This window comes from Narcine bancroftii, chromosome 4 (assembly GCF_036971445.1).
Source record: "Narcine bancroftii isolate sNarBan1 chromosome 4, sNarBan1.hap1, whole genome shotgun sequence".
NCBI classification, from domain to species: domain Eukaryota; kingdom Metazoa; phylum Chordata; class Chondrichthyes; order Torpediniformes; family Narcinidae; genus Narcine; species Narcine bancroftii.
The window spans coordinates 36,308,288-36,335,823 of NC_091472.1; the positions used below are offsets into that span (position 1 = coordinate 36,308,288).

General features: G+C 37.1%; 1 protein-coding gene across 2 annotated transcripts in view; it reads right to left on the bottom strand.

Annotated features, from left to right (window-relative positions):
* lrpprc (leucine-rich pentatricopeptide repeat containing) overlaps positions 1-27,536 on the bottom strand; it is a 162,708-nt gene that overhangs the window by 31,598 nt on the left and 103,574 nt on the right. For both annotated transcript variants that reach the window (XM_069931064.1, XM_069931065.1), the window contains 3 exons: positions 26,969-27,176; positions 16,760-16,884; positions 15,485-15,591 (listed from right to left, as the gene is read on the bottom strand). In XM_069931064.1, the coding sequence (XP_069787165.1) occupies positions 15,485-15,591; positions 16,760-16,884; positions 26,969-27,176 (440 nt within the window). The remainder of the gene's footprint in view (positions 1-15,484; positions 15,592-16,759; positions 16,885-26,968; positions 27,177-27,536) is intronic.

Consider the following 27,536-nt stretch of genomic DNA (forward strand, 5'->3'; position numbering starts at 1 on the left):
TTTCCACTGAGGGTAGGTGAGATACAAATAAGAGGATGTGGATTAAGAGTGAAAGGGGAAAAGTTAAGGGGAACATCAGGGGAAACTTCTTCACATGGGGAGCATTGGGAGTGTGAAACAAGCTGCCATCTGAAGTGGTGAATGAGGGCTCAATTTCAAAATTTAAGAGAAATTTGGATAGGTACATGGATGGGAAAGGTATGGAGGGCTAGGGACTGGGCAAAAAAATAATGGTTTGGCACAGACTGGAAGGACCGAAGGGGCCTGTTTCTGTTGAATAATGTTCTATGGAATCTTCTTCTTTTTCTTCTTGAAAAATAATGTTCTATGGAATCATTGCTACTTTAAAAGCACACACATATGAGCTGAAGTTTGGCTGCCCAAGGAGTTATAAAAATCCAACATTTTACTGTTGAATTTATCCTACGCAGAGCCAAGGTATTTAATTGAAGAATATTATTAGCATATTGTTTAATTGAAATGTTAGAAAGTCACTTTGTTTGACAAGTTGTGGTTTACAAATTATATTTAGCAAAGTTGATTAAGGTGGTTCTTCAAATTAATTTAAATGCTACATTCACAATCAGATTATAGTGCCAAGCTTCCAAAGTTGTTTAAATTTTTTACAAACACACCATTCAAGAGTCTAAATTCAATCAATTTGGTTATAATCCAAAAGTTGTTAACAAGTTGAAATCCCTTTAGAATTTGAGGTGATGAAATTATCAATTTTAATGCAGCATTTAAAGTTGGTTTACATAAAAATTCATAGCGTGAAAGTAAATATTTAATCAAAAACTTCCAAATATTCAATAGAATTGGACTTTAGGTAAAGAACAAATACACCTAGTACATTTGATTACAGCTTCCAATATTTTTGTCTATCCAAATGACACTGATCTTCAGCAATACACAAATCCACAACATGTAGTAATACATTAAATCTCCTGTGTTTAGACTTGATTGATGTGCTTGTCATTTCAAGGTCAGCTAAGCAATAAATGCAGATATCCTTCAGTTTCATCTGATACCGAGAACAGTTTTCACTTACCCTAAGTCTCAATCCTCAAAAGAACATCTAGGTCAGCTTAACCAAATCTCCTAACCTCAGTGGATGTTCCACATTTACAGCTTATTGCTCAAATACTAAGAAGTGCTTTACTAACAAGTTATCTTATGAACTACAGAACAGTGGCAGAGCCAAGGCCACTGAAAACATCCATTTCACAATCTTGTTTAAATTCCACTTACAGGAGGAAGTTGTATGACATTCTACACAAGCTTGCATATGCAGGATTGAAATAGCGCATCCTAAATTTGATCAAATCACTTCCATTTCATATTGCCACGCTCAATCTATTCCCATCTTCCATTTCAAAATCCATTAGATTCATAACTGAAACTTGTAGAGAAAAAGTTTCATAAAGCTTGTTGAAATAAAATGAGCGTATTTGACAGCATATAGGACCCAATGGCATATAAGACCCTCCCATTTTTAGTGTGAAATTTTAGGAAAAATTTGTTTTAGTGTATTCACGGGAACCTGGTAAATTGGTGAACGAATTCCTCCTGCAAGGCCACTTGTAGATAATATGTGTGCCTTCACTCACCTCAATGAAAATCCTCCATCCTTGCATGGCCAAGGCGTCGAAGCCACGTCGCACACAAGTAACAACAGCAACATGCTGCATGCTGAGGCTCAGGCCACTCCACCCCCCAACATGTAAATACCGATTGACAGGCATGCTGGGACTTGCGAGCATGTGAGGGTGGGAGGGGGAGAAGCCAGTCACCAGGGCAATGGGCAGGGCCCACCATCATGGGGAGCTGACAATCGATTGCTTACTTTGAGGGGAATACTGGGCCTCAATCAGGCTCCATGCTGAGCCTCTGCTCATCGAGCATAGTCCCCCGAGCAAATTAATTGAATGAAGGGGGGGGGGAGGGGGGAGTGAATGAGCAGCTTCCCACCTCATTCAATTTGCTTGAGGGGCTGTGCTTATTGAACAAAGACTCAACACGGAGCCTGATCATCAAGGCCCAGTGCACCCTTCAAAGCAAGTGATCGATTGTACCATTGGCATGTACTACAAACACAGCCAATGCGCTGCTAGTGGGTGCCACTATGGTCAGCCTTCTCTCGGGGGAAGTAAGCAGCAGCGGTGGTTCCAGGAAGTATGGGACACTCAAGTGAAGGTGGTCCGCAAAGCTGCGGACCCACTTCCTGGACAGCCACAGCATCTCTGTGGGCTTCTTGAAGCTGGATGAGTAGTTTGAGTGCTTTGTATTTTGGTGTCCAAATTGGTGGCAACAAAATATCACCTTTGTGTTTAGGACCTGGGGTAGTTTTTCAGGCAAATTTTTTTTGAGGGGAAAAAAGGGGGGGTCCTATACGCCGTCAAATATGGTAGTCATTTGCATTAAATTGGATTATTTTCCTTGAGGTCTTTCACATCTATTTTCTTATCTATTAAAGTGAAGTTCAATTTTTTTTGCTCAAGTGCAGTTATATTGCAAAGTTTCAGATATACATTGATATAGTGAAGATTAGGAATTTTCAAAAGCAAGTAAGTGCTGAAAAAAAAAAACAAATACACCTAAATATCAACTGTAATTTTACGATACATCCATGCATGGATATTTGTTGGAATTGCACAAGCCCCTTCTGTGCATTTAAGTGCAGAATTGAACTTGCGTTTCTCAGAAACATCTTTTTGTTTTAGTCATTCTGTGACTGTTGTGTTGCTGGACTCAAATCCGTCTCCTTGCTCATCCTATCTACAATTTGAGTAAACTGTACAATCATTGCAGTCTCTTCAATCTGAGGCGCCTGCAAGCTCACACCAAGACACAAGAGAAACTTGTCCGTGAACTACTCTTTGCAGATGATGCCGCTTTAGTTGCCCATTCAGAGCCAGCTCTTCAGCGCTTGACGTCCTGCTTTGCGGAAACTGCCAAAATGTTTGGCCTGGAAGTCAGCCTGAAGAAAACTGAGGTCCTCCATCAGCCAGCTCCCCACCATGACTACCAGCCCCCCCACATCTCCATCGGGCACACAAAACTCAAAACGGTCAACCAGTTTACCTATCTCGGCTGCACCATTTCATCAGATGCAAGGATCGACAATGAGATAGACAACAGACTCGCCAAGGCAAATAGCGCCTTTGGAAGACTACACAAAAGAGTCTGGAAAAACAACCAACTGAAAAACCTCACAAAGATAAGCGTATACAGAGCCGTTGTCATACCCACACTCCTGTTCGGCTCCGAATCATGGGTCCTCTACCGGCACCACCTACGGCTCCTAGAACGCTTCCACCAGCGTTGTCTCCGCTCCATCCTCAACATCCATTGGAGCGCTCACACCCCTAACGTCGAGGTACTCGAGATGGCAGAGGTCGACAGCATCGAGTCCACGCTGCTGAAGATCCAGCTGCGCTGGATGGGTCACGTCTCCAGAATGGAGGACCATCGCCTTCCCAAGATCGTATTATATGGCGAGCTCTCCACTGGCCACCGTGACAGAGGTGCACCAAAGAAAAGGTACAAGGACTGCCTAAAGAAATCTCTTGGTGCCTGCCACATTGACCACCGCCAGTGGGCTGATAACGCCTCAAACCGTGCATCTTGGCGCCTCACAGTTTGGCGGGCAGCAGCCTCCTTTGAAGAAGACCGCAGAGCCCACCTCACTGACAAAAGGCAAAGGAGGAAAAACCCAACACCCAACCCCAACCAACCAATTTTCCCTTGCAACCGCTGCAATCGTGTCTGCCTGTCCCGCATCGGACTGGTCAGCCACAAACGAGCCTGCAGCTGACGTGGACTTTTTACCCCCTCCATAAATCTTCGTCCGCGAAGCCAAGCCAAAGAAGAAGACAATCATTGCATTCACCTATTTTCCACACCCAAAGTGAAAAAAATGATTATTTCAATTTAAACTCTCCAGATGACAGAATGGGTTTTGAACTTTTCTGTTTGGAACATCTAACAATACACCTTCAATGGTATTGATAGCCAATTCAGTATCAGTTTAACTACAATAAATAGGATACAATAAATAGGCTACAAACCTGGGTTACTTGAGGAAACAATGCTGGAGAAATTCAGCAGGTTAAACAGTGTAATTTGTATTGTTACGAGCCCAGAGGACCGCAAAACCCAGCAGCAATAGATATACACCAAGACAAAGAGTTACCTAAACAAAAGTTGCTTTTAATTATCTTTAAACATGAAAACAGAATCACACTTTCACTTATCACTATTGACTTAACTAACCAAACTTAACCCCCTTCTAATTCTAAGCGCACGTGTGTGTAAGTTCAGAAAAGTTATTTGTTTCACAGTCCAATCTCACTTCTCCAAGTTCTCTGGTTGCAGACAATTCTTATACTGTGCACAGAATTTAACATTTATGAAATTCACCAGGCTTTGGTGCTTGAAAGGTATATGGTTACTGCTCAGGATGGTTCTTGACGGTTTTCAGAGAGAGATGTTGTTTCTAGACATAAACTGACCCCTTTTAATCAGCCACTTCAGTGTCTTGCTGAAGAAACTTGCCCTATCAGGGTTTTCCAGATAATAAACTCTTTCTTTCAGGTCACCAGAGTTCCTTTTTGTTTCTCTTATTTCAAGAGAAACATTAGGCAGCCAGTCTACTCCTCTTGAATAAACCACCAGGGCTTTGACCAGGCTGAACTAAACACTCACCTCTGATCTCTTTCATTTGTTGCTTTTCAAAACAACAATCCATTAGTGGAGTCTCTTGGGCACTCCCCAAAGTTTTTGCTAAGGGTTTCCTGTCCGGCTTGACAGAATTTTAAATGAAATCTGTTTTGAAGGATTTGTATATGACCTACACTAAAAAACCTGCCCCAATATATCTCCCAAAAACATATCTATAATCTGTCACACTTTCCCCCTACAAAGGGATTTTAACTCTTGTTAAAATTCAGTTATAACTAAACTGATTTTAAAAATCACTAAAGTGATAACAATACACAAAACAATGTTATAACAATATAACTAAATGTTGAGAGTCTATATTTCTATCCATGATCAATTTTAACATCTTGACAATCTGCCATAACATTATTTGTACCCCTTGATATGATTAATTTGCAGATTATATTCTTGCAATATTAAACTCCAGTTTAACAATCTTCTGTTTTTATTCTACATTTTATTCAAAAACACCAGAGGATTGTGGTCAGTAAATATCACAATTGGTTCATGAGAGGTACCAAGATATATGGCAATTTTGTGGAGCAAATATTATAGACAACAGTTCCTTCTCAATAGTGGAAAAGTTCCTTTGATGAACATTGATTTTTTTCAAAAAGTAGGCAATTGGATATCAATTTCATTATGTTTTTGTAATAGAACTGCACCTGCTGGCCTCTCACTGGCATCCACTGCTAAAGAAAATAGTCTGTCAAAAATCAGGAGATTTTAAAACAGGGTAATAGCATAGCATCTCCTTTAAATTTTCCAAAGCTGTCTGATAAATTATAGTCCACAGAAATTACTCTCCTTTCTTCAAAAGATTGGTTAAAGGAAGAGCAACCTCAGCAAAATTTCTTATAATATCCTGCCATTCCTAAAAATCTTCTCACTGCTTTCTTGCCATTGGAAATAGGAAACTCAGAAATTGCATTCACCTTGAGCTTGAATAGGTGCAACTTTTCCATGAATAACTATATGACCTAAGTACGTTACAGTTGAATTTAGCAAAAAGTCAATTGGGAAATGCTCAGTTAAATTTGCTGTGGATTATCTTGCAAACAATTTGTCCAATTCCCATAGTTATTCTTCCCATGTGTCACTTTTTGTGAGTAAGCCATCAATATAAGCATCTGTATGTGTTAACCCTTGGATTATCGAATTAATTATCTTTTGGAATATTGCAGGGGTGTTTTTCACCTTATACTCGTATAAACCGGATGGAGTAACAAAAGCTGAAATAATTCTTTCCTCTCTCAATAAGAGGATTACACCAGTAACCCTTCAACAAATCCAACTTAGTAAGGAATTTAGCTTTCCAATTTTATCAATATAGTCATCTATTCTCAAAATAGGATAAGCATCTGTTTTAGTTACTGAATTAACCTTCCTGTAATCTGTACAGAACCTAACTGGTTTAGGTACCAGAACACAAGGAGAACTCCAATCTGAGTTCGAAGGTCTAATAATATCATTTTTCAACATGTAATCCACCTCCAGATCCATGATTTAACTCTTCTGAATGTTTATTCTATATGGGTGTTGTTTAATGGGACTTGCCTCTCACACATCATGGTAAATCACTGATGTCCTTTTTGGCACATCAGGAAACAAATTTGTATATTTCAAAACTACATCTGTTCTCGTAACTTAATATGGCCTAAATTTTCATCCAAATTTTCCAAAATTGCTGAGTTAGACAGGTGTACAGGAACTATGGTTTCTTTTAGGTTACCATCACAAGATTCTGTTTTCATAATCTTATGATCCATAACTTCCCCAAATAGTTCTTTCAAAACTATTTCAGAAGCACCAGGCAAGTCTCTATCAACTGGAACTTCCTCTGTTCTCATCATTTTCTTAGATAAAGACCTTGTTGCAGCACATGCTGGATTAATCTCACAATCCTCCTTAAAATCATCCTTACTTGGCTGATTTGTTAATCTCAAAACTGACTCAACTTTATCCACTGCCAAATCATTCCCTAATAAATATGAGACACCCTGCATGGGTAACTTTGAAATTACTCCTACTACAACAGATCCTTTAACTAATTCTGAATTCAGCACTTATGTTGTGACGAAAAATTGACTCTACCTCACCTCCAACACCTTTAATCAAAGTCATCTCCCCTGTGTCTGTCTTTTGATCAAGAGTTAAAACAATTTCCAACAACAGTGACTGAGCAGCTCCAGTATCTCTAAGAATTTTAACTGGAACCTGTGATTCTCCCTCTTTTACTGAAACCAAGCCCTCTGACACAAAAGGTTTGAAAACACCCATGACACCCTTACCGGGTTTGGAACATCTGCTCTTTAAATTCAACTGTCTGAATACACACTTCTGGTAAAACCTGATCACTTTTAATCAGCCACTTCAGTGTCTTGCCAAAGAAACTTGCTCCAGATGATAACCTTTCTTTCAGGTCACCAGGCAGCCAGTCCTCTCCTTTTGCATGAACCACAAGGGCTTTGACCAGGCTGAACTAAGCACTCACATCCCATCTTCTAAATGAGGTTTTTTCCAAAAGCTTTCCAGCTTGTCCTGTTCCAGTCCCAGCTGCTGCTGCGGACTGTAAAACTGCAGAACTGAACTCACTCTCTCTCACAGAGAAAAAGCTGTTCAACTCTCTCTGCTTGCAAAAACCACATGATCCTCTTAGAACAGCAAGCTGCACTTCTAGACAGCCTGCGGCTCCACACTACTTTTCTGATCTCTTTCACCTGTTGCACAGAGATCCATTAGTGAAGTCTCTTGGGCACTCCCCGAAGTTTTTGCAAAGGATCGCCAGGAGCCACCCTGTCTGGCTTGAGCAGAGCTCCAGTATTTTAAATGAGATCTGTTTTAAAGTGTTTGTATGTAACCTACACTAAAAAAAATCTTCCCCAATTGATCTCCCAAAAACATATCTATAATCTGTCACAGTATAGCAAAGATAGATACATAAGCAATGTTTCGATTTGAGCAATTCATCAATCATACCTCGATGAAGGGCTCCAGCCTGAAAGACTGGTTATATATAGCAAAGATAAAGATACAAACTACACTGTTTGACCTGCTGAATTTCTTCAGCATTGTGTTTTAACTTAACCAATGTCTGCAGACATTTATGTTTTACTTCTTTCTTGAGGAAAGACATTAACAGTTCTTACATTACAGATACCAGATAATAGACCTTCATACTCCATTATGAAAGATTTTTTTTTGTTTTAAAACCACTTCCAATGATCGGACTTGCTCCTTTGCCTTGATACATTATTCTCAACTTGGTGACATTGAGCTACATGAGTATTCAGAAAAGGCGGCTAAAGGCTTAGTCAAAACAGGAGATGTTAATGAGCATCTTCAAGATAAAATGTGGAATGGCAAAGACTTTTAACATTTGAAAGGAATTCAAGAGTTAAAACCTTGTCCATTAAAAGTACTATCCAGAATGGCAGAAGCTGTGATACGAGTTGGAAGGCTGGAGCAGACTGGAGCACAGGGAAAAGGGTGAAAGAGAATTGGGAAGAGTCAGACATTGGAAAATGGTATGATTGATTTTTGTATGGTAGAGAATGGAAGTCCAGCTGGGAATTAAAGATGAATAACCAGGTATGGGAGGAAGAAAATGGTTGAAGATTTTAGCAGATGTGGATGCCAGTGGCTTTAATTATGATAGAAATTTGTAGTCAGAAACTTCTCTCAAGATCAAATATGACATTTAAAGTTCATATTCCATCTGTTGTGGGAAGATAATTTACGATGGAAACCAAAGATGATAATGGTCTTCTCAATATTTTCTAAAACAGAGTTAGGAGGCAAGGAAATCTACAGAGCTGGAGCTCTATGAACTATTTCTTCCAAAGATGGTAGGGGTACCCAGTGTCTTGAGCCCCTTTTACACTTGCATCCCACTAAATTGGGTGTTCAGTGTCCTGGGATAGGAATGGGGGTTTGGCTTTTCACATGCCTGAGACACTGAATGGTTTCACACTTGCAAGGGGAAAATCCCCAGGGTTAGGACTATTCTACCTTCTACCGGGAACGTCATGATACATCGAGCGATGGTGGACCTGCCCTAAATCCTATCTTATATTTCAACATAATTAATCATGCCTAATTATAACATAATTAAGCTTTATGTTTTTGTGCCAACCTATATAAACTTTTATAAGGGAAAGTGCTAGCAATAAATACCAATAGCGGACAAATTTTAAACTGTGTGGGAAAGGTAGTAACACTTTAGCACACAATTTATACAATTTATGGGAAAGATTGTAGTGCTAGAGCACACAATTTATATAGTGTGGGAAAGTTGGTAGCAATTTATAAATACCATGTGAAAAAATGATGGTGGACCTTCCCTCCCAGAATGCCATGCGGCAGAGAAAGGGTTGCATGCACAGAGCATTCATGGAGAGGGTTTCTCTGCCACGTGGCATTCTGGGAAGTCAGGTCCTCTATTGCTTTTTCCCCACGGACTTTATAAATTGTGCACTTATAGCACTACCACTTTTTCCACACTGTTTAAAAATTGTCCGCTATTGCTATTTTCTCTCTCTTTCTCTCTCTCTTTGCAACTTTCCCACGGAAAAGTTTATACCTTCATTTTAATCTTTTTATCCTTTACGTTCTTGCACTCACACAAAAACTTGGGTCATTTCAATCCCACAATACAATCGCCCATTTCACATTTGCCTGATGGCAACGCGTCTGCAGACTCCGGGGATCGTACTAGGGGTCGAGGCCGTCAATCCCTGGCCTAAGATGATGTCATCTGAGTCGGCGTTAAGCTGATTTTGCTTTCACACTAGGCACTTTAAAGGCTCATTGGCAGTTAATTCCTGGGATCACTTGCAAGTGTGAAAGAGGCTTGAAATTCCCAAACTATCCAAAGCATACCTTGAAATGATTTGCATCCAAAATGAGCCCGTGCTGTTTCTAGCTCTTCTTTAATAAATGTCTAGAGATATTTATCATCAATGTTTATATGTTAGCCTGTACCATTAGTTAAATAGATAATCTGCACATTTCACTAGCGTAGGAGGGGCTTATGAAGAGAAAAGTCATAAAAACATGAATAACTGGAATTAAAAAAATGGTTCCAGTATTATAACTTTAATTGATACAACAATCCCTCCTTCCAATAAACTCGCATTCAACCACTATTTCTTTATCCATTAATGGCAACTGCTGTTAAATCTTGAGTACTGTAGATTAAAATCCCTGTTATCCGGAATTAAAGCAACTGGCAAATAAAAAAAGTAACGGCTAATAAATAAGTAAAAAATATTAAAGTTTAAAATTGGCACCCCCACCCCCTCTCAACTCCCCTGCAGTTACTTCAGCCAACAACATGCAATTGCAAACAACAGGAAAATTCACTTATCCAGCATCTACCAACAAACACATCCAATTTAACATCAACTTTTGATGAATAAATATTAGTTTTATATTCATGGAGATATAAACCAGGTAAAGCTTCAAATTACAAATATTCAAATGGAAAATGGCAGTATAACTACAGATTGTTCTTAGATAAATCATACTTTTAGGAAATTCTACTTTGGACACTATACTTCTGAATTTACAAATTATAATAATACGATGGAATTTTTTTCTGGATCATTTAAATATTCCAGCATTATCCTTGGTCGATAGAATGAGTTTAGATAATCCTATATTCCAGCAGCAAAATCTCCAGGATTTGTGGGTTTTTTTAAAAATATATCATTCTCTTAATTGCTTGCTCCTCATTAGGTTCTGTATTATCTGACTCATTTAAACATGATAAATTACCGGTATCAATGATACCAATGAAAGGTAAAGATTCAGTGGAGTGCTTGATTTCTTTATTAAACATAGATACTGAAATTCTGGCCAAGGTTCTGGCCTGTAGATGGGAGAACATTTTGCCTTCAATTGTTTCAGAAGATCAGTCCTATTTTATAAAAAACCCATTACTTTTATTTTAATATTAATCGTTTAATAGATATTTTAATATTTACTTTCTAGCGCAGTCCCTGAATGTGTTCTTTCTCTAGATGCTGAGAAAAACTTGATATGGTGGAGTGGGGGAATTTATTTACGATCTTAGAAAAATTACATTTTGGACCACGTTTTATTACATGGATAAAATTACTGTATTTGTGCCATACCACTTCAATTATTACTCTCAATTATTTCAGCCTTTCAATTTGCAAAGGGGTACCCGCCAAGTATGCCTTTCAAGTCCACTACTATTTAATTTGGTTATAGAGACATTAGCGATTGCATATCAGGAGTGTCAAGATATTTCTGGGATTTGGAGGAAGGGGATTGACCATAAACTCTCTATGCAGATCTTTTACTTTACATATCAGACCCTGATACCTCCTTTCCCCATATGATGTCGCTACTTTCTTCATTTAGTCAGTTTTCAAGTTATATCTTAAATTTATATAAAAGTGAACTTCTTCCTTTGAATGCGTCTGCTTCAGTGTATACTCGTTCTCCTTTTAAGACTGTGAGAAATCAATTAATTTATCTTGGTATCATAGTTACTACAAATCATAAATATCTTTTCAAAGAAAATTTTTTTAACTTAAGCATGTGAAACAATCTTGCACGCATTGATCTCCCATCTATAACTTTGGATGTCTGTATTAACACTATTAAAATGAACATTCTGCCTAAATTTTTTTAATCTCTTTCAATCTATACCAATTTTTATTCCAAAATTGTTTTTTGACTCACTTGATTCAGCTATATCATCCTACATTTGGAAGGAAGGGTAAGTATCCTTGTCTAAATAAAGCTCATTAAAAATCAAAACAGAATCCAGGCATGGTGCTACCTTACTTTAGGTTTTATTCTTGGGCAGTCAATATACCTAATCTCATGTTTTGGTTATATTTTCATATCTGAGTCAATTGTCTATCATGGGTTACAATGGAGCTTAACTTTGCTAAAACATTTCCCATTCCAGTGTTTCTGCATCCTCACTCCCTTTTTCTTTGGATAAGTCAATTGACAATCAAGTTGTCAGATACTGTAGGAGTATGGGTTCAGTTCAGGAAGCATTTTGGATTTCATTACTTTTTTTTTTCCAACCAACTTTGCAAGATTTGGCACAGAAAAGGTATTGAGAATTTTAGAGATTTTTTATATAATAGTTTTGAATAATTTCAACAACTCTCTGAGAAGTACAATTGACCGAATATTCATTTTTTTTTATTCATCTTGTGGAAAAACCTCATTTTGAAGACGGGTTGTGAGTTCTTAGTTCAACCTGATCAAAGCCCTTGTGGTCCATACAAGACGAGTGGACTGGATGCCTAATGTTTCACTTGAAATAAGGGAAACAGAAAAGGAACTCTGTGGTGACATGAAAGAAAGAGGTTATCATCTGGAAAAATCCTGTTGGGGCAAGTTTATTCGGCAAGACACTGATGTGGCTGATGTAAGGTAAAACATCATGAGATGGGAATGTGTAGGGAGTTACCCTGTACAGGGCAGTAACAAGAAGGGGAGGTGTCCTTGTACTCCTGTTAGGTAAAACATCATGAGATGGGAATGTACAGGGCTGTAACAAGATGTGAATGCATCCTTGTACTTACAAGATAAGAGAGACATTGATGGATTGAGAGGCAGGAAGCTAGCAGGGAAAGGATAGCAACAGTTTTAGTCATTGGACAAGTAATGATATGATGATGTTCTAAGCACATATCCAAGGGTATAAAAAATCACCATTTTGCTGATAACGGCAGAATGCATTCTCCGACTAACTTTGTTAGTCGCAAGTGTTACAATCCGGTAATAAAGAACAAAGAACCCTGATTTCGACTCAGTCTGGTGTTTGTCTCACTCATTCATGAACAAAGCAGACCTAACACTGATCGGAAGGAATCAGTTTGTGTCCAACGAGCAACCCATCTCTCTCTCTCTCTCTCTCTGAAAACTGTCAAGAACCTTCCTGAGCGGCAACCATTTACTTTTCAAGCACCAAAGCCTGGTTAACTTCATAAATGTTAAATTCTGAGCACAGTATAAGAATTGCCTGATACCGGTGAACTTGGGGGAGTGAGAAGTGAGAATGGACAGTGAATCAAATAACTTTTCTGAATTTACACACACATTACATACACTTGTGCTTCGAATTAGAAGGGTGTTAAGTTAGGTTAAGTTAAAATTTGATCCAGTTGTCATGTTTAAAGATAATTAAAAGCAACTTTTGTTTAAGTAACCATTTGCCTTGGTGAATTTCTATTGCTGCTGGGTTTTGGGGTCCTCTGGGCCCATAACATTACCTTAACTTTTAAATAGGTAAGTCTTTTCTTGGTGATCGTGATGGAGACTGATACAGATAACAGGTTTGGTTTTGATGTGAAAACACTGACACACAGAATTGGTTGAACCTTGCACCAGGAATGCCCATCACCACACTGCTTGATACTCCTTGGCACCTTTCACATTAAATCAGGAGATCATACAAGAATCTAATTTAAGCTGATTTTGTCCAGGGTTGCCCAGATGGTCTTTTCTTGAGCCACTTGAATGATAAGGTGGCTTGCTAACTTTAGGATATTTTTGAACAGTCATCTGTGATAACCACAATATGAAAGAGCCTTCTCTAATCTACCTCAGTTATTCATAAAAGATCTGCCATGGGAGGCTGTGGTGTTCCATTTTTATGGTCCATCAAAGCTGCTACACTGCATTTGGTGTTGAAAGTCTCCTCTACACTACACAAAACAAGCACATCAAATCTTTTGAGACAACTCAGATCCTGCTTTCTGTCACTTAAATTCATATCACTTCTAAAAATCAAACGCCTGTGGCCTCCAGCTCTGTTATAATGAATCTCCCCCAGCTCATGTTTGAGGAAGTATCTTCAGTCTGGATATAATGCAGTTTTCCAGATTTATCTTAAGTTATACAACTTCAGACTTTTTTCCCCCCTGTCTATTAAGTAATGGCCATTTCTGCTAATAAGCCCTCCATTTTGTGATATAGGTCCAGCATTTCCACTTCATGGCCTGTTCTGTATGTTTTATAACTCTGCACTTTGCAACTTTTTATTCTTTTGTGTTTTTCTCAACATTTCTCCTCTAACTACCCCCCCCCTCCCAAATCCCAACAAGTGGATGACCAATCAGAGACATTCCATGTCCCACTTACCCTGCACTATCTGTAAACGAATTTATCTCTTTTCAGTTGTGGCAGAGTCGATGTTAACTTTCTCTTTCCTCAGATGCGGCCTGGCTGCTGTTTTTCCACCATTTTCCTTTTAATTGAGCATTTCTTCAAACCCAATTAATTTTGCTCATTTAAGAACCTATATTGTAAATTTTTAAAAATACATTCTAGAAAACTATCAAATACACATTACATCTGCAGATTTGGAAATAGATACTAGTATCATGCATTTGGCAAATCAGTGCCAAAGATGCAAAAAATATGAAAATAATACCCAAAGTTAAATTGTACCCTCCCTTAGGGTTCTCCCGTCACCAGTAGCTGCTGCTTCATTTATGTAGTTTAATCTGTTCTCTGCAGCTGCAACTTTGATTTGGGAAATCAAAATATATGCTGGATGGTAAGAGTTCCCATACGGGTATTTAAAAAAGATTAAGGATTCAAATAGGATACAGAAAGAAACAATTTTCTCTGTTGAGGGAATTCTGAAACAAGAGGCACAGTTTTGAAATTAATGTGCCCTATTGCAAAGTTAAACTACCATTTCCCAAACAAGAAACAGTTCAAATCCACAATTATCCTTCAAACTCCATGAATTCTGAATTAATTTTCCAGACAAAGATTGATTAAATTTTACCAGGTAAGGGTAACAAGAAAGATAGAATGAAGGTGGAAAAAAACAGAACAGAGGTACAGAACAGAATTCAAATTGAATGGAACAAGCTTCTCAAGGGGCCAAATGACCTACACCTGTTCCTCTCTTGGCAGAAAAATCTTACCAGCGCTGTCTTTATAAAAAAAAGACAACACCTCCACATCTCATCGATTTCTTCCGTGATACAAATTAAACATGAAAATACTCAGAAAATAGGTTCCTAAAATGCCCAATTAAATCATAAAGCCTATTAAATGTCATCACTCCCAAGAAAAGCAAATGTAAAAGATGGACAAGCAGACAAATTTTCTTCAACATATCCCTTTATATTGTTATGAAAGATTTTAATCAAGACCAGAAACAGTATGCAAAATTTAGTTGAGTGATCAGTCACCTTTGGATGATCATAAGCTGCTTAAGGAATTACAGAAGAGTAAAGTTGAATTTAATATGATGCTGCAGCAGACTGGCTGATTATTTGCTGCCAGACATGCCCTGCAGTAAATCTGACCAGATTCACCCTCTGTCTGTGGTAAATTAAATTCCACTGCTTTTGAGCACAACAAAAGAATTGATCAGTAAAGGGGATTAAGAACTTTATACACCCAGGACTGGTAGTTTAAATTAATTTTTCCACAATTGCAGGTTTAATATGCAAACATAATATATTTGGTTAAAAACCAACTCAATCAAGCAGAGCTAGAAAAGAAATATTTAAATTTGAATAGCATCTAACAGAAACAATGGATATAATTCTTCTTACAACACCATGTAGACATCAAAAAAAAATTCTACTTATCACCACTAATAAGGTTAACATTATTCAATTTGTGGACTAAATTGCATCAGTCAGAATTAGACTAATACTCATTTTAGATGCAGCATATTAATTGACACTCATTGTTCCAACTTAAATGGCTGTGTGAACAGCATAATAGGATGAATTCCCACCTCGATAATTTTTCTGGCCTCTTTGTATTTCCCAGTATGAAGAAAAGCGAAAAAGAGGTCATACAGCATTGTCATTTCACCTCGCTCTTGGTTCACAAAATCCATAGCTGCATTGAACATGAAAATTTGAACAATGTAATCATTCTGAAAATTAAAACTACATTTTGCGCTTCAAAAATATCACCAAGATTAGATTTCTTTCCATAAAAATTCATGATTCTACTTATTTTTGAGGATAGTGTAAATAAATAATTTACATATATATAGGAAACAATAATGCATGTATTTGGATAGGGGTAAAAGCGGCTTGAAGGTAAATTTCAGGAATTGAGCAATAGCATTTGTGTTCACAAGCCTAATTATTTTTGATTCATCATCCTTACTTCCTTATCAGGTCCAGTTACCACTTCATCCCTCAATACAATTTTATGAGAATTTCCTGAGATTAAATGCTTGCAATCAAAACACAAGGTGGCATAGAAATGGAAAAGCACGACAATTCATCTACTTGTCCAGAAATACAAATACCACTCTCAGCTGCATTTTTCAGGAAAAAAGTCTAATTTACTCCCAGCTTTAAAGCTTTATATTGGAGTGAACAATGTATGGATTAATTCTCAACTTCTATTGTTTTATATACTCCTTTCCCAACCTGCTTAGGTGTCCCTCAAATGAATCTTAGACACTTAAATGTAGATTGAATCTCTCACTGAAATCCTAGCATAATTAGTTAATGGTATAATTGCAAACATAAATGACATTAGTCTTCACCTGAAATATTAAACTCTTTTCCCAGCTTAACAGTCACTGTATTTCAAAATACTGCAAAATATTAGAGAAAGCAAATCTTCTGATAATTTACCAGCTATATGCAATTGTACCATTTTCCAATAAAATTACTATAAATGTACACTTGAAGCACTTGTATTACCCAAACTTCTAAAATGCATTTATCCAAGTTCCTGTATTGTTTCATTCCTTAAAAAATTAAACACAATTCCACAGCATCCAAGTTAGACTATATAGAAACTGCCTACCAATGGGATAAACATACTTATGGTAATTACATGTTTCAGAATATTATTCTCTGTCATTTAAAGTATATTCCAAATATAATCCATTGATAGAAAATCAAATCATCTGACCCATCAATGTCTAGTTTACCTCAGTGAATATTTTACAGACTTGTTTTTAATAAAAATTCTAAATCAAGGAAGAGGATCTGGTGGAAACAGAAAATCATTTGCAGGTGTGCTTTAACATTGTCATTGTCACCTTTTTGCAAAAGGTCCGTGTCTCCCTGCTCAACCAACTTGCACAAAACATCATGGAGCCTCGGCATCTGGTTGAATCTCTTTTGACAATCGATAATTGCATCGAGTGCTGCAGGTATATTCCCCCTGAAACAGAATCAAGAAAGCCTCAGACAGAAGGAAATAATCAAAATGGTTACAGAACTTTATCTTAATGAGCCGACTAAGATAGCTTGCTAAGAAGCAAATTGTTCCTCAAGAAACTGGTCCTCTGTTGTGCATTCACAAATATTACACTGCCCATTTACAAACATAATCTCACTTTTAATACCAAGAGAAAACAACAATAAACTTAAAGGGTAATTCTCCTGTTTCTTTTTTTTAAAATTTAGACATACAGCACAGTATCGGGCCATTTTGGCACACGAGTCCGCGCTGCCCAATTTATCCTCATTTAACCTTACGTTTTAAACAGTGGGAGGAAACCAGAGCCCCCAGAGAAAACCCATGCCGACACAGGGAGAACGTACAAACTCCCTGCAGACCGCGTGGGTTTCGAGTCCATGTCCAGTCCCAATCGCTGGTGCTGTAAAGGCATTGAGCTAACCTCTACGCCAACTGTGTTGTCTCATTTTAGCATTAGAAAGTATTATTAAATCAGCACATCTATTTATCCTGAACCTTTTCTTTAAAGAAGAAACCCAACATGATTGCAGGAACATTTAGGAACTGAGCAATATAAATCAATTACATGGATTGTATCTGAAAGGAAGCAAGTTGCAGGGATAGAAAGAGCAGAAAGGGCAACAAGAATAGCTGGATTATCACATGCAGGAGCACAGTACAGCTGATACACAATGAATTGAATAGTCTCCTCCCATGGTATAACCAATATGATTTTGTAGTTAGCAATATCTCATTACACTGATTTTGACCGAAGTAGCCGCTTTACATCAATGAACCTGTCTGGATCAAGAGACAATATACAAGGAAATTTTGCTGGGCATAACCTCCAAAAACATTGCAAGTGTTTAAAATAAAGTCATGATGGCAGACCAGACTAGGTGGATGCATAAAATCAGAACAAAACTGATCATCAGGTAAATCTTGTCCTGAGACAAACAGGAAATTTACATAAACATTTAGAATTTTTAAAAAGTAAACTCCTAAAGAGATTAAAGAGATTTAAATATGCAAGCTTTTCCAAACTCCTTTCAAACTTCAAATTACAATGTATTACTTCAAAATTTACTCTCATCTCTCACTGCCATTCTCTATGCTAAAATCATCCTCAGTGAAGCAAAATCAATAAGTGAATCGGCAAGTGCAATTCTTACATTTGCAATAAGATCCTAAGTAAGTGCAACACAAATTGTGATTTTTTTTCTTCCACACAGATCACAATTTAATTTAAATGTAAAGCTGCACTCTGTAAATGGCTTTGTGAACTTTATCATATGACTGCAAAATCTCTTGATTATCAGTGGATATTGAATGTTCTAGCAAAATACATCATCAGTGAAAAGTGAAGAGTAATGTTATTGAAACACATGAGCCCATGGGAGCACAACAGGGTAGACATCAACTTGCTTTTAGCAGTAGACTAATGTTGAATGAAGGAATAGTTTCAACATTGAGGGTCATTTAGAAAAATGGTCTTTTAACAGACTCAGACAGCAATAGAAGCTATTTCATTAAAAGTATCTAAAGTGGAGGTAGATGCATTTTTGAAAGACTGGGGGACTGAGGCAAGAAGAATCTGGCACAGAGGAGTTGAGGCAGAATGTAAATCAGCCATGGTCATTGTAAATGTCACAGTAGGTCAAAGGCAGGGAGGTGTTTTCCCCCACCTTCCTCCTGACATGACCTCTGCCATCAAAGCATGTGCAAAAGACTAGAATCAAAAGGTGCGAGGAGATGAGAACATTAGGAGCATGAGTAGGCCATCTGGTACCTTAAGCCTGTCCCGCCATCATGGTTGCTACCCCTCAATTCTTCTTCTGAATCAATTCAATGTTGTCTTCAATTCCCCACTTTCAAAAACTTATCCAGTTCCTCTATATCACATCTATGACTAGTCTTGACTCCACAACTCTGCAACGTGCAGAATTTCAGTTTACACATTCCAAGAGAAGAAATTCCTGTGGACGTCAGCTGTAAATGAATCTGCAGGAGGTTATATTGCTAAATGGTGTAGGGCCAGGGTAAACATGGGAGCAAGAGTTACAATTGGCAAACTGGGAGATAAAGCCAGGAAAAAAGATAGAAATGAGCAGGTAGGTCTAGAAAATTCAAAGATGTCTATGTTTTGATTGAGGATCCAATACCAAAAGTAGGGATTTGGAATGAATGAACCAAAAGCATCCTTTAAAAGAGTTGTATGCCATTATTACCCAAACAGAACAAGATGGTCTTTGCATGAGAAAGGATGCAGGTTTTACATTTTAGAACAGGAATATGCCTATCAGCAAAGTTGTGTGATATTTCAGTCACCTTAACAATAAACTGAGGACAAGTAAAAGGAAATCAGCAACAAAACAATGAAATTTACACAGTTTTGAACAAAAGTTAGGTTATTCCCAATGCTGAGATGAATAATGTTGAACTGAAGGTGTCAACTTGAAGGTGGTTGTCAAAATTAATTTAGTGGTGCTTTTACAAGGTACAAACTATTTTAATAACTAATAATCAGATAAAAGGGCGTCAAAATGTTTTAGAGAAATAAATGCATTCTTTCTGCATTTTAATAAATATGCAAAATATTTTACATGCAGCCCAGATCCAAATTTTCAGGTCAACCTAGAATTGTTTTATTACTTATCAGATGAGCATAATCAGTTCCATCATCACTTTCTGGTTCATTGCCTTTTAACAAAATTATATTGCACAACCAGTAAAAGTAGCATCTTAAAATACTTGTCCTAATCGTGTCACCAATTCCATTTGATTAAATGTTTTAAACTGCATACATTGAAATATATGCTTTATCCACTCACGATAAGCACTTGTTCAGAAGGCTTTAAGCCACAGTGCTCATCTTTTTTTTTTTAAAGCAAATTACTTCAGGACAACTTCCAATCAAGCTTTTACAGACCCTGATTCCATATTATCCTCCTCAGCTGAAGTTCCTAACTGTGCCATTTGTAGTTTGCTTTTTCTAACAAGTATCACACTGCCAGTTTGATATTTATTTGTAAATAGCTTATTTATTATACTTTTGGTCTAATCTCTCAAATTGAATGTTGAAAAGAGTGAAGCAATTACTTACGCAGCTGTTATGTTCAACAACCCTGTCAGCCAGTACTCAAAGGCAGTTTATATTGACCATAAAGCATTCTGGGGGAAGAATTCCACTGCTGAATATTTCTAACAAATCATAAATTTGTGCAAAAAAAAAATAATAATTTAAGGGTTCAACATCCTACCCACTTGGCTTTTGAGAAATGAATAATCATCTAATATATATTTGTGCATGGATGTCTGTTTGTCTCTTCACCATGCAAATCAATATGGAACACTCTAGAAATGTCCAAGGAGGTTCAGTAGGAGTAACATTGGATGCTGAATGTCATGACCACATTGAAGGTCAGATGAAGTTCAAAAGTTCAAAAAAAAGTTTTGAATTTGCACCAGGGACACCTCAATTAGTTACAGTGCTTTGCATCAATGTATATTCAGGAAAAAAAAATCAAGTGGCCAAACCCAGTCCAATATGGGCCCAAAAATGCCAAGCAACATTGGCAAAGCCCGTAGAGTTTGACAAAGGAGAAAGCAGGAGACAGCAGAGGAACATCAGTTGATACTTCCAGACAAACAAGGAGCAGGCAGCAGGAAAATGAGAAACAATGCCAAGCCCACCTCAGTGCTGATGCTACCAGGCATTCCATGTGCAGACAAGTCTGCTGAGGAAGAACAAGCAAGACTCCAAACAATAGCCACCAGTCGAAGGGCAAAACCATTTACTACAGCCAACTTGCTAAATGCTGCATTCAGTTTACTCAGATGGCATTGAGTATTCTTCCATTAGTCAACAACTGTGTTTTATTTCCCATGCAACACTAGGTATCCTGCTAGTGACAGCTTTTGCTGTCATTAAATGCTTGTTAAAGCAACACACTAAAAATGGCAAAAAATATGTCTCAAGTACAAAAATGAACTAAATTGGGATCATTACAATCGAACACTGTTTTTCTTCTGTGTAATTGGGACTTCACATGATAGATATGTACCTTATACCCTTCTCAAGCCATGTTTACAGTACAATGAGTGGAACCGTACTGAGACATTCAAATTTTTGTCATTTTTTATGAAGACAAAATTACAGGTTAATTTTTATCTGTGAATAGATGGTGCAACTAAATAAAAGCAACAAACGAGACAAACAATACAGCACTGCCATGAAAAGCATACAGCTGCTATTCAACTGCTTAGCCCCACTTATTCAGCGATGAAGAACTTTACAATGGAAGAGCAAGAGACAGTTCATTTTTATATAATGTAAGGAAACACTGTCGACTGTTGATTTTAATTGCCATGTAGTAATGTTACGTTAAAAGCTTCAGTTAAGTGGCAATTCATGACAGTTTTACTGATTGAAAAGCTTGTCTTTTGAAGCCGAAAACCCCAGTGAAAGGAGCAAAATATAATGGGGGATGGTGGAAGAGGAAGAAATTAGAAGCAAAAAGAAATACTTGTGTAACAAATTCCAATCTACAAATCTAAATCAGATGTTAGTGTACAGGGAAATCAATTCTACATGGTACAATCAGCTTTGCACAATCATACATTTTAAAGGACTGGCTCTTTACTGAGCTAAATGTTTCTCTGTTCATTAGACATAATGAGGAATCTTCAAGGAGACTGGAGTTGCAATTACAACTAATCCTCAAAAAATTAACTGTGTTGAAGGCTTTATAATTTCCCTAGGTACAATTTAGCTGTCACTTACTTTAAAATTTACTCAAACACGCTTTCGAAATAGCTGTAACTTCACATGTCAAGTGCTTTCCAACCAATTAAGTCTAACTGGAAGTCACTGTTAAACAACTGAATGACTAGACAAGATAGCTCATTTCCCTGCTCTTTTGTTCGGAATAATATGCTGCATTTACATTATCAGCCTCAACAGGATTTTCTGACAGGGACAGAAAAAAAAATTGCTAGCGCTGTCCATGCCAAGCACGACATGAAGCCTGTCATTTACCAATCATCCTTCAAAATGCAATAGCCATGAATGCAACTTAATTACAACCCAATGATCCTTGACGAAAAATCACCTTATCAGTGTCCTGTCTCCGCAAAGCAAATGAACGACTTTTGTCCTTCATCGCTGATGATGCTAAAATCCTAATTGCAAAATAAAATGAGTTTAAAAAATAAAGCAAGCTACCCTGAAGTCCTCACTATCATTAAAACACAGTTTGATATAGGGGGAAGGGAATGAACACATTTCCAATAACAAACTTTCATTTCTGTGTTGTTTCAATAGGATAAATAAAACCTTAAAGGATCAAGTATTTTTAGTTTCAAATACTTGGTTCTTACAAATGAGTAGCTCTGGTCAAAATATGCAGTGGATAGTGAAGACGATGACTGTGCTATTAATCCATTGTCTATCTGTCAGTCAAAAAATATCAGAAGCTGTTTACAATAATGCTTCGTTCTTAATTAGTTGTGTTCATTTGGGAGAAGCTGGTGTCCTTTTACTCTTACCTATGCATTTTCTTGTTCCCCTCCCCTCCCCCATCAAAATATTTCATTAAGCAACTACTTAAATATAAAGCCCCATTCTCAAAACAATACTTTGAATGGCATGATAATTTTACTCCGTATACCTCATAGAACAGACAGAGCAAGCTCAATTGTTTACATTCTGAATTGACACTTCAATCATGCTCCTGAAGTACTGAGCTGACAAGCTTGACAATCTGAAGAGCTAATTAAGGAAAAGAATGCCTGAGCTAAAGAATGGAACACCTCTGCACTTTGTATCTATGAGGCACTCCTAGAACAGAGAGGTGAGAAGTAATCCTGAGCATTTCCTCTATACTACCCAGCAATGCATCTCAAATCTCCAATTTAGGTAACACCTGCTTTTGACCAAATCCCACAATTGTTCCCAGCTACTCCAAGCCAGGACTCTCAAAATGCATGCTCTATTCACTCCAAAATGCAATTTAATTTCCTGATAAAAATGTTGTCACGTGTTGCCTGTTGTAGAATTGGACAAAACGTCCAGAAATGTGCTTGGTACATTCCAAGTTAGCACTCATCTTGGATGGGACCATAATTCAGAATATAAATAATTTGGTGTTCCATGACTGATTGCTATCCAATGAATTCCAATACACAACTGAGCAGGCTTTGTGGGAATTGCGCCTCATGTTGCCCTGCATAAGAATCCTGAGTTATGTAGAATGAAAAGAAATTAATGCATCCCCATGAGTCATTACCTTAAAGGAAAGGCAGAAATGAAATAAAACTAAAAAACTTGAGATTTGGAACACTTGTTCTATTGATTAAAGGAGTTGTTTTATTTTAGAATTTTGGAAAAATGCGCATATTGGATCTGTCTTTATGGCATCAGTATGCATTGCCACATCCTGCTGCCTTTGGCAACAATCAGTGAATTAGAATGCTGTCATGTGAAAATGCACTGTCCAAGTAATTGTTTCATATGCTATCACAGAGTCCACTTAACCACAGAAACTTAATCTCTAGAGCCCTCCAAAAATTAAGAGAACATATCTGTGCAAGTTAGATAAAAGTCAAAAGGTTGACGACCACATGAAAGAAGCCATCTTTAAGGAGTTATCAAATCTAGCCCATGCAAAGAAACAGAATTAGTGTCAGTGGATACTGTCATTAATGCAGAATGGTTCAACAACCATGTCATTTCAATTGTATATGCAAATTTTCCTGCTCCGTCCTGCTAGACTAAGCAACATACAAGTTAGTTTGCTCTAAAACTGTAAAGTTGTGAATCCTCAGACAAGTAAAAATAAAATGAAGGGAAATCTAAAATAATAATTTCTACAATTACTGATGCCACAATTTTATGATTAATCACGACAAAATCCAAAAATTTTTTAGAACTACTTGGTGTAATGATACATAATTATTACACCAAATCATTAAAAATTTACATAACCAAATCTGTAACATTAAAATTACAATGAAATTGTATCCTTCTTACAGGAATGCTGCGTGCTATTTGAACACATTCACATAGTTTGTGGTTAAAAGACCGTTCATTAACATACAAGTTAACAGTTGGAAGCGTTCAGCATCTTCATCGGAATTTTGTCCTCCAGCTGAAACGCTAACATTTTCTCCAGCCATTGATGTCACCTGACTTGCTGAGTTTCTGTCATTTTTTAATTTCCCTTCAAATTTCTGGGTTCTGCAGTTCTTTTGGTTTGCATTCACTGCTCCAGTATAAAAATTTTGAACAAACCAACTGAAATTAAAAAATATTTAATAGCAATCTACAAATTTTAAAAAAATAATTGGACGACCACAGGAGCCCTTCATTACACATTTCAGAAGTTTACTTGCCAAACTGAAACTCAGATAAACGTAATTGCTTAATCAAATGAAGGCAGCGAGAATCTTGGTCAAAGAAAATTCATCAGGAAATAAGTTTGACAAGGGAAGCCTAAATATTGGAAGCTGCCCAATGAGAGGATTGCAGTGTCAGTGGAATGTTGAATTCAGGCAGACTGAAGGAAGTTACGAGAATATTTATTTATCCTAAACATTCAAGATTTGGCAACCAGAAACCAATGCAGTTCCACAAATTCAAGGATGAGGACAGGGTATGAGAGCTCACAATGGAAAAAAGGGCACAAGAAACAGAGGAAGGAAGATTTAGGATTCGAGCTAGCAAAGAAGATAGCCTGACTGAATCCAAGGCAGTGATGGAGTTTATGTTGGTCTGAAAATTATGGCTTTAGTCTTTCCACTACTCAGATTGAAGACATTACAACTCATCCTAGAAGTAAAAACGCAAAGATGTGATTTGGGTTTCCCAAATCTTCCAAAAGTCTATGGATTATAGAAATAGTTTCTGCTGATTTATGTGGAAAATGCCACCCCAATCTTTAAAAAAGAGCACAACAGGCTGATCGCACTTTTTGGAAATGCTGCAATCTACAATGATGTAATATCAGAACACCTAGAAAATAGCTACAAATATAATTGAGCAGTTTCAATAGATTGACAAAAAGGGAATAATCTTTCATCTATTGGAGTTATTTGAGAATCTCAGTTGTCGAGTTAGGGAAAAGTGGATGTCATAGATTTGGATTTTCACAAGGTATTTGATAAAGTCCCATTGAAGCGGAAAATGTACAAAATTAAGGTACATGGGATTGGGAATAATAAATTGTTGGAAAAAAAGACAAATGCAGAATAGTATTTGTGAAAAACATATTGACATACAAAGGGATCTGAATGTCACTGCCCAACAATCACCACAGCAAATGCAAAGATGCAGCAAGCAGTTAAGACAAATGTCATGGTACAGGAGCAAATATGTCTTAACACATTTAAATTGAGCCTTGATGAGACTGCACCTTCAATACTACATGCAATTTTGTTTTCCTTATCCAGGAAGGAATGTGCTTGCAAAGGAGGAAGTGCAACAAAAGCTCATCAAGCCAATTCAGAGAATGGCAGGGCTATCAGATGATGATCAACTTCTATTCACCAAGTTTAGAAGAAGGGAGATCAAACTGAGAAATACATCATTCTGACAGTTTGATGTTGGGGGTGAGAATGTTTTCCTGTTTGGAGGTGGGTGTGGGGGTGGGGTGGGGAATTAGAAGCAGGCGTCACTCTCAATATATGGGGCAAGACATTTCACACAGATGAGAAATCTCTTCACTTAGAGGGCGGTGAAGCTGGAGAATTGTGTACTTTACAAGGCAGCAGAAGCCAAATATCTGAACACATTTCAGGAACGGATAATTAGATACCTGGACATAAAGCAATCAAGTGATCTGAGGAGAGAGTAATCAAATGGTATTGAGACAAAGGATTAGCTCCGAGAAAACAACATAACCCGCTCAAAGGGCCGTATAACCTACACCTGCTCCTAATTTTCAATGTTTCTGTAATATTTTTCAACAAGGCTGATGCAGAAAGAATAGAAGAGGCAAAGGGGAGAATTGTGTATCATTGGTAAGCATGCAAAGTAATTGGATGGCTTTGGTTTCGTGTCATGCTGCAGATAAGCATTAAAAATTCAGAGTGCAATAGCACCAACATTGAATTAATTATCTTTGCATTTTTACCATAAATATGAAGGCATTTAAAAAGGGTTTTCTCAAACTTGAGTCAAACATTGAGTCAAACATTGAGTCAAACATTGAGTCAAACATTGAGTCAAACATTGAGTCAAACATTGAGTCAAACATTGAGTCAAACATTGAGTCAAACATTGAGTCAAACATTGAGTCAAACATTGAGTCAAACATTGAGTCAAACATTGAGTCAAACATTGAGTCAAACATTGAGTCAAACATTGAGTCAAACATTGAGTCAAACATTGAGTCAAACATTGAGTCAAACATTGAGTCAAACATTGAGTCAAACATTGAGTCAAACATTGAGTCAAACATTGAGTCAAACATTGAGTCAAACATTGAGTCAAACATTGAGTCAAACATTGAGTCTAACATTGAGTCTAACATTGAGTCTAACATTGAGTCTAACATTGAGTCTAACATTGAGTCTAACATTGAGTCTAACATTGAGTCTAACATTGAGTCTAACATTGAGTCTAACATTGAGTCTAACATTGAGTCTAACATTGAGTCTAACATTGAGTCTAACATTGAGTCTAACATTGAATTAATTATCTTTGCATTTTTACCAAAAATATGAAGGCATTTAAAAAGGGTTTTCTCAAACTTGAGTCTAACCAGTATTTGCAGTGATGCATAGTTCATGTTAATTCTTGAAACACTGCAATTGTGAAGCAAGGCTTATAGTTTCTCTCAAAACATCTTGGAAGAAATATACCAAATGATTTTATTGGACACAATTTTTTCTCAGATATTTCAATTCTTAATTCACAGCTAAGAAAAAAATACTTTATTTCATAATGACAATTAAACCCTTCTTATAAAATACGAGACTAAAATGAAAGTGTCAAGGGTAGTCCTTTGATCAGCAGAACATTTCATTTTTTTTAAACTACTAAGTAATGTTGATATCTTCAACTTACTGATCAAGGTGGACTGTAATCAGTGGTGAACAGAGATTAGCAATGGGTTTGGCTAACCCCAAATTTACAATGGATTCATGCAACCGTTTCACAGTATCTGCTTCTCCCCTCAAGGCTGCAACATTCAGGATGTGGAAGAATGAAGTGCTAGTTGTGTCTCGTAGAACAATTTTTTTCTCTTTCATCTCTTTTAAGATTAAAATAGCATCTACAAGCAAAATAGTAAAACAATCTCCAGTTAAAATTTATTCAAGAGAAAACAAGGCCTCTTCTTCAAAATAAGGCATTTTAACGAACGAGAATGCAAATCTGAAGTATAATTCAGATTTCAATTTAATTATTACTTGTGTATCTATCTGAGACTACAATTATGCACCACAATGGCATGATTTTATCATTTCTCCACCACTATGACTACAAATTACAGGCAGTATCTGTGTGCCCACTCTGTACTGTATAACCCTGCACAGCCTGCCCTGTAGCTGCACAATCTCACTAAATGGATGCTTTTATCCCTTCAATGATAACATCTGCTAAATCACACTATTGTTTCTCTAGCAGATGGTTT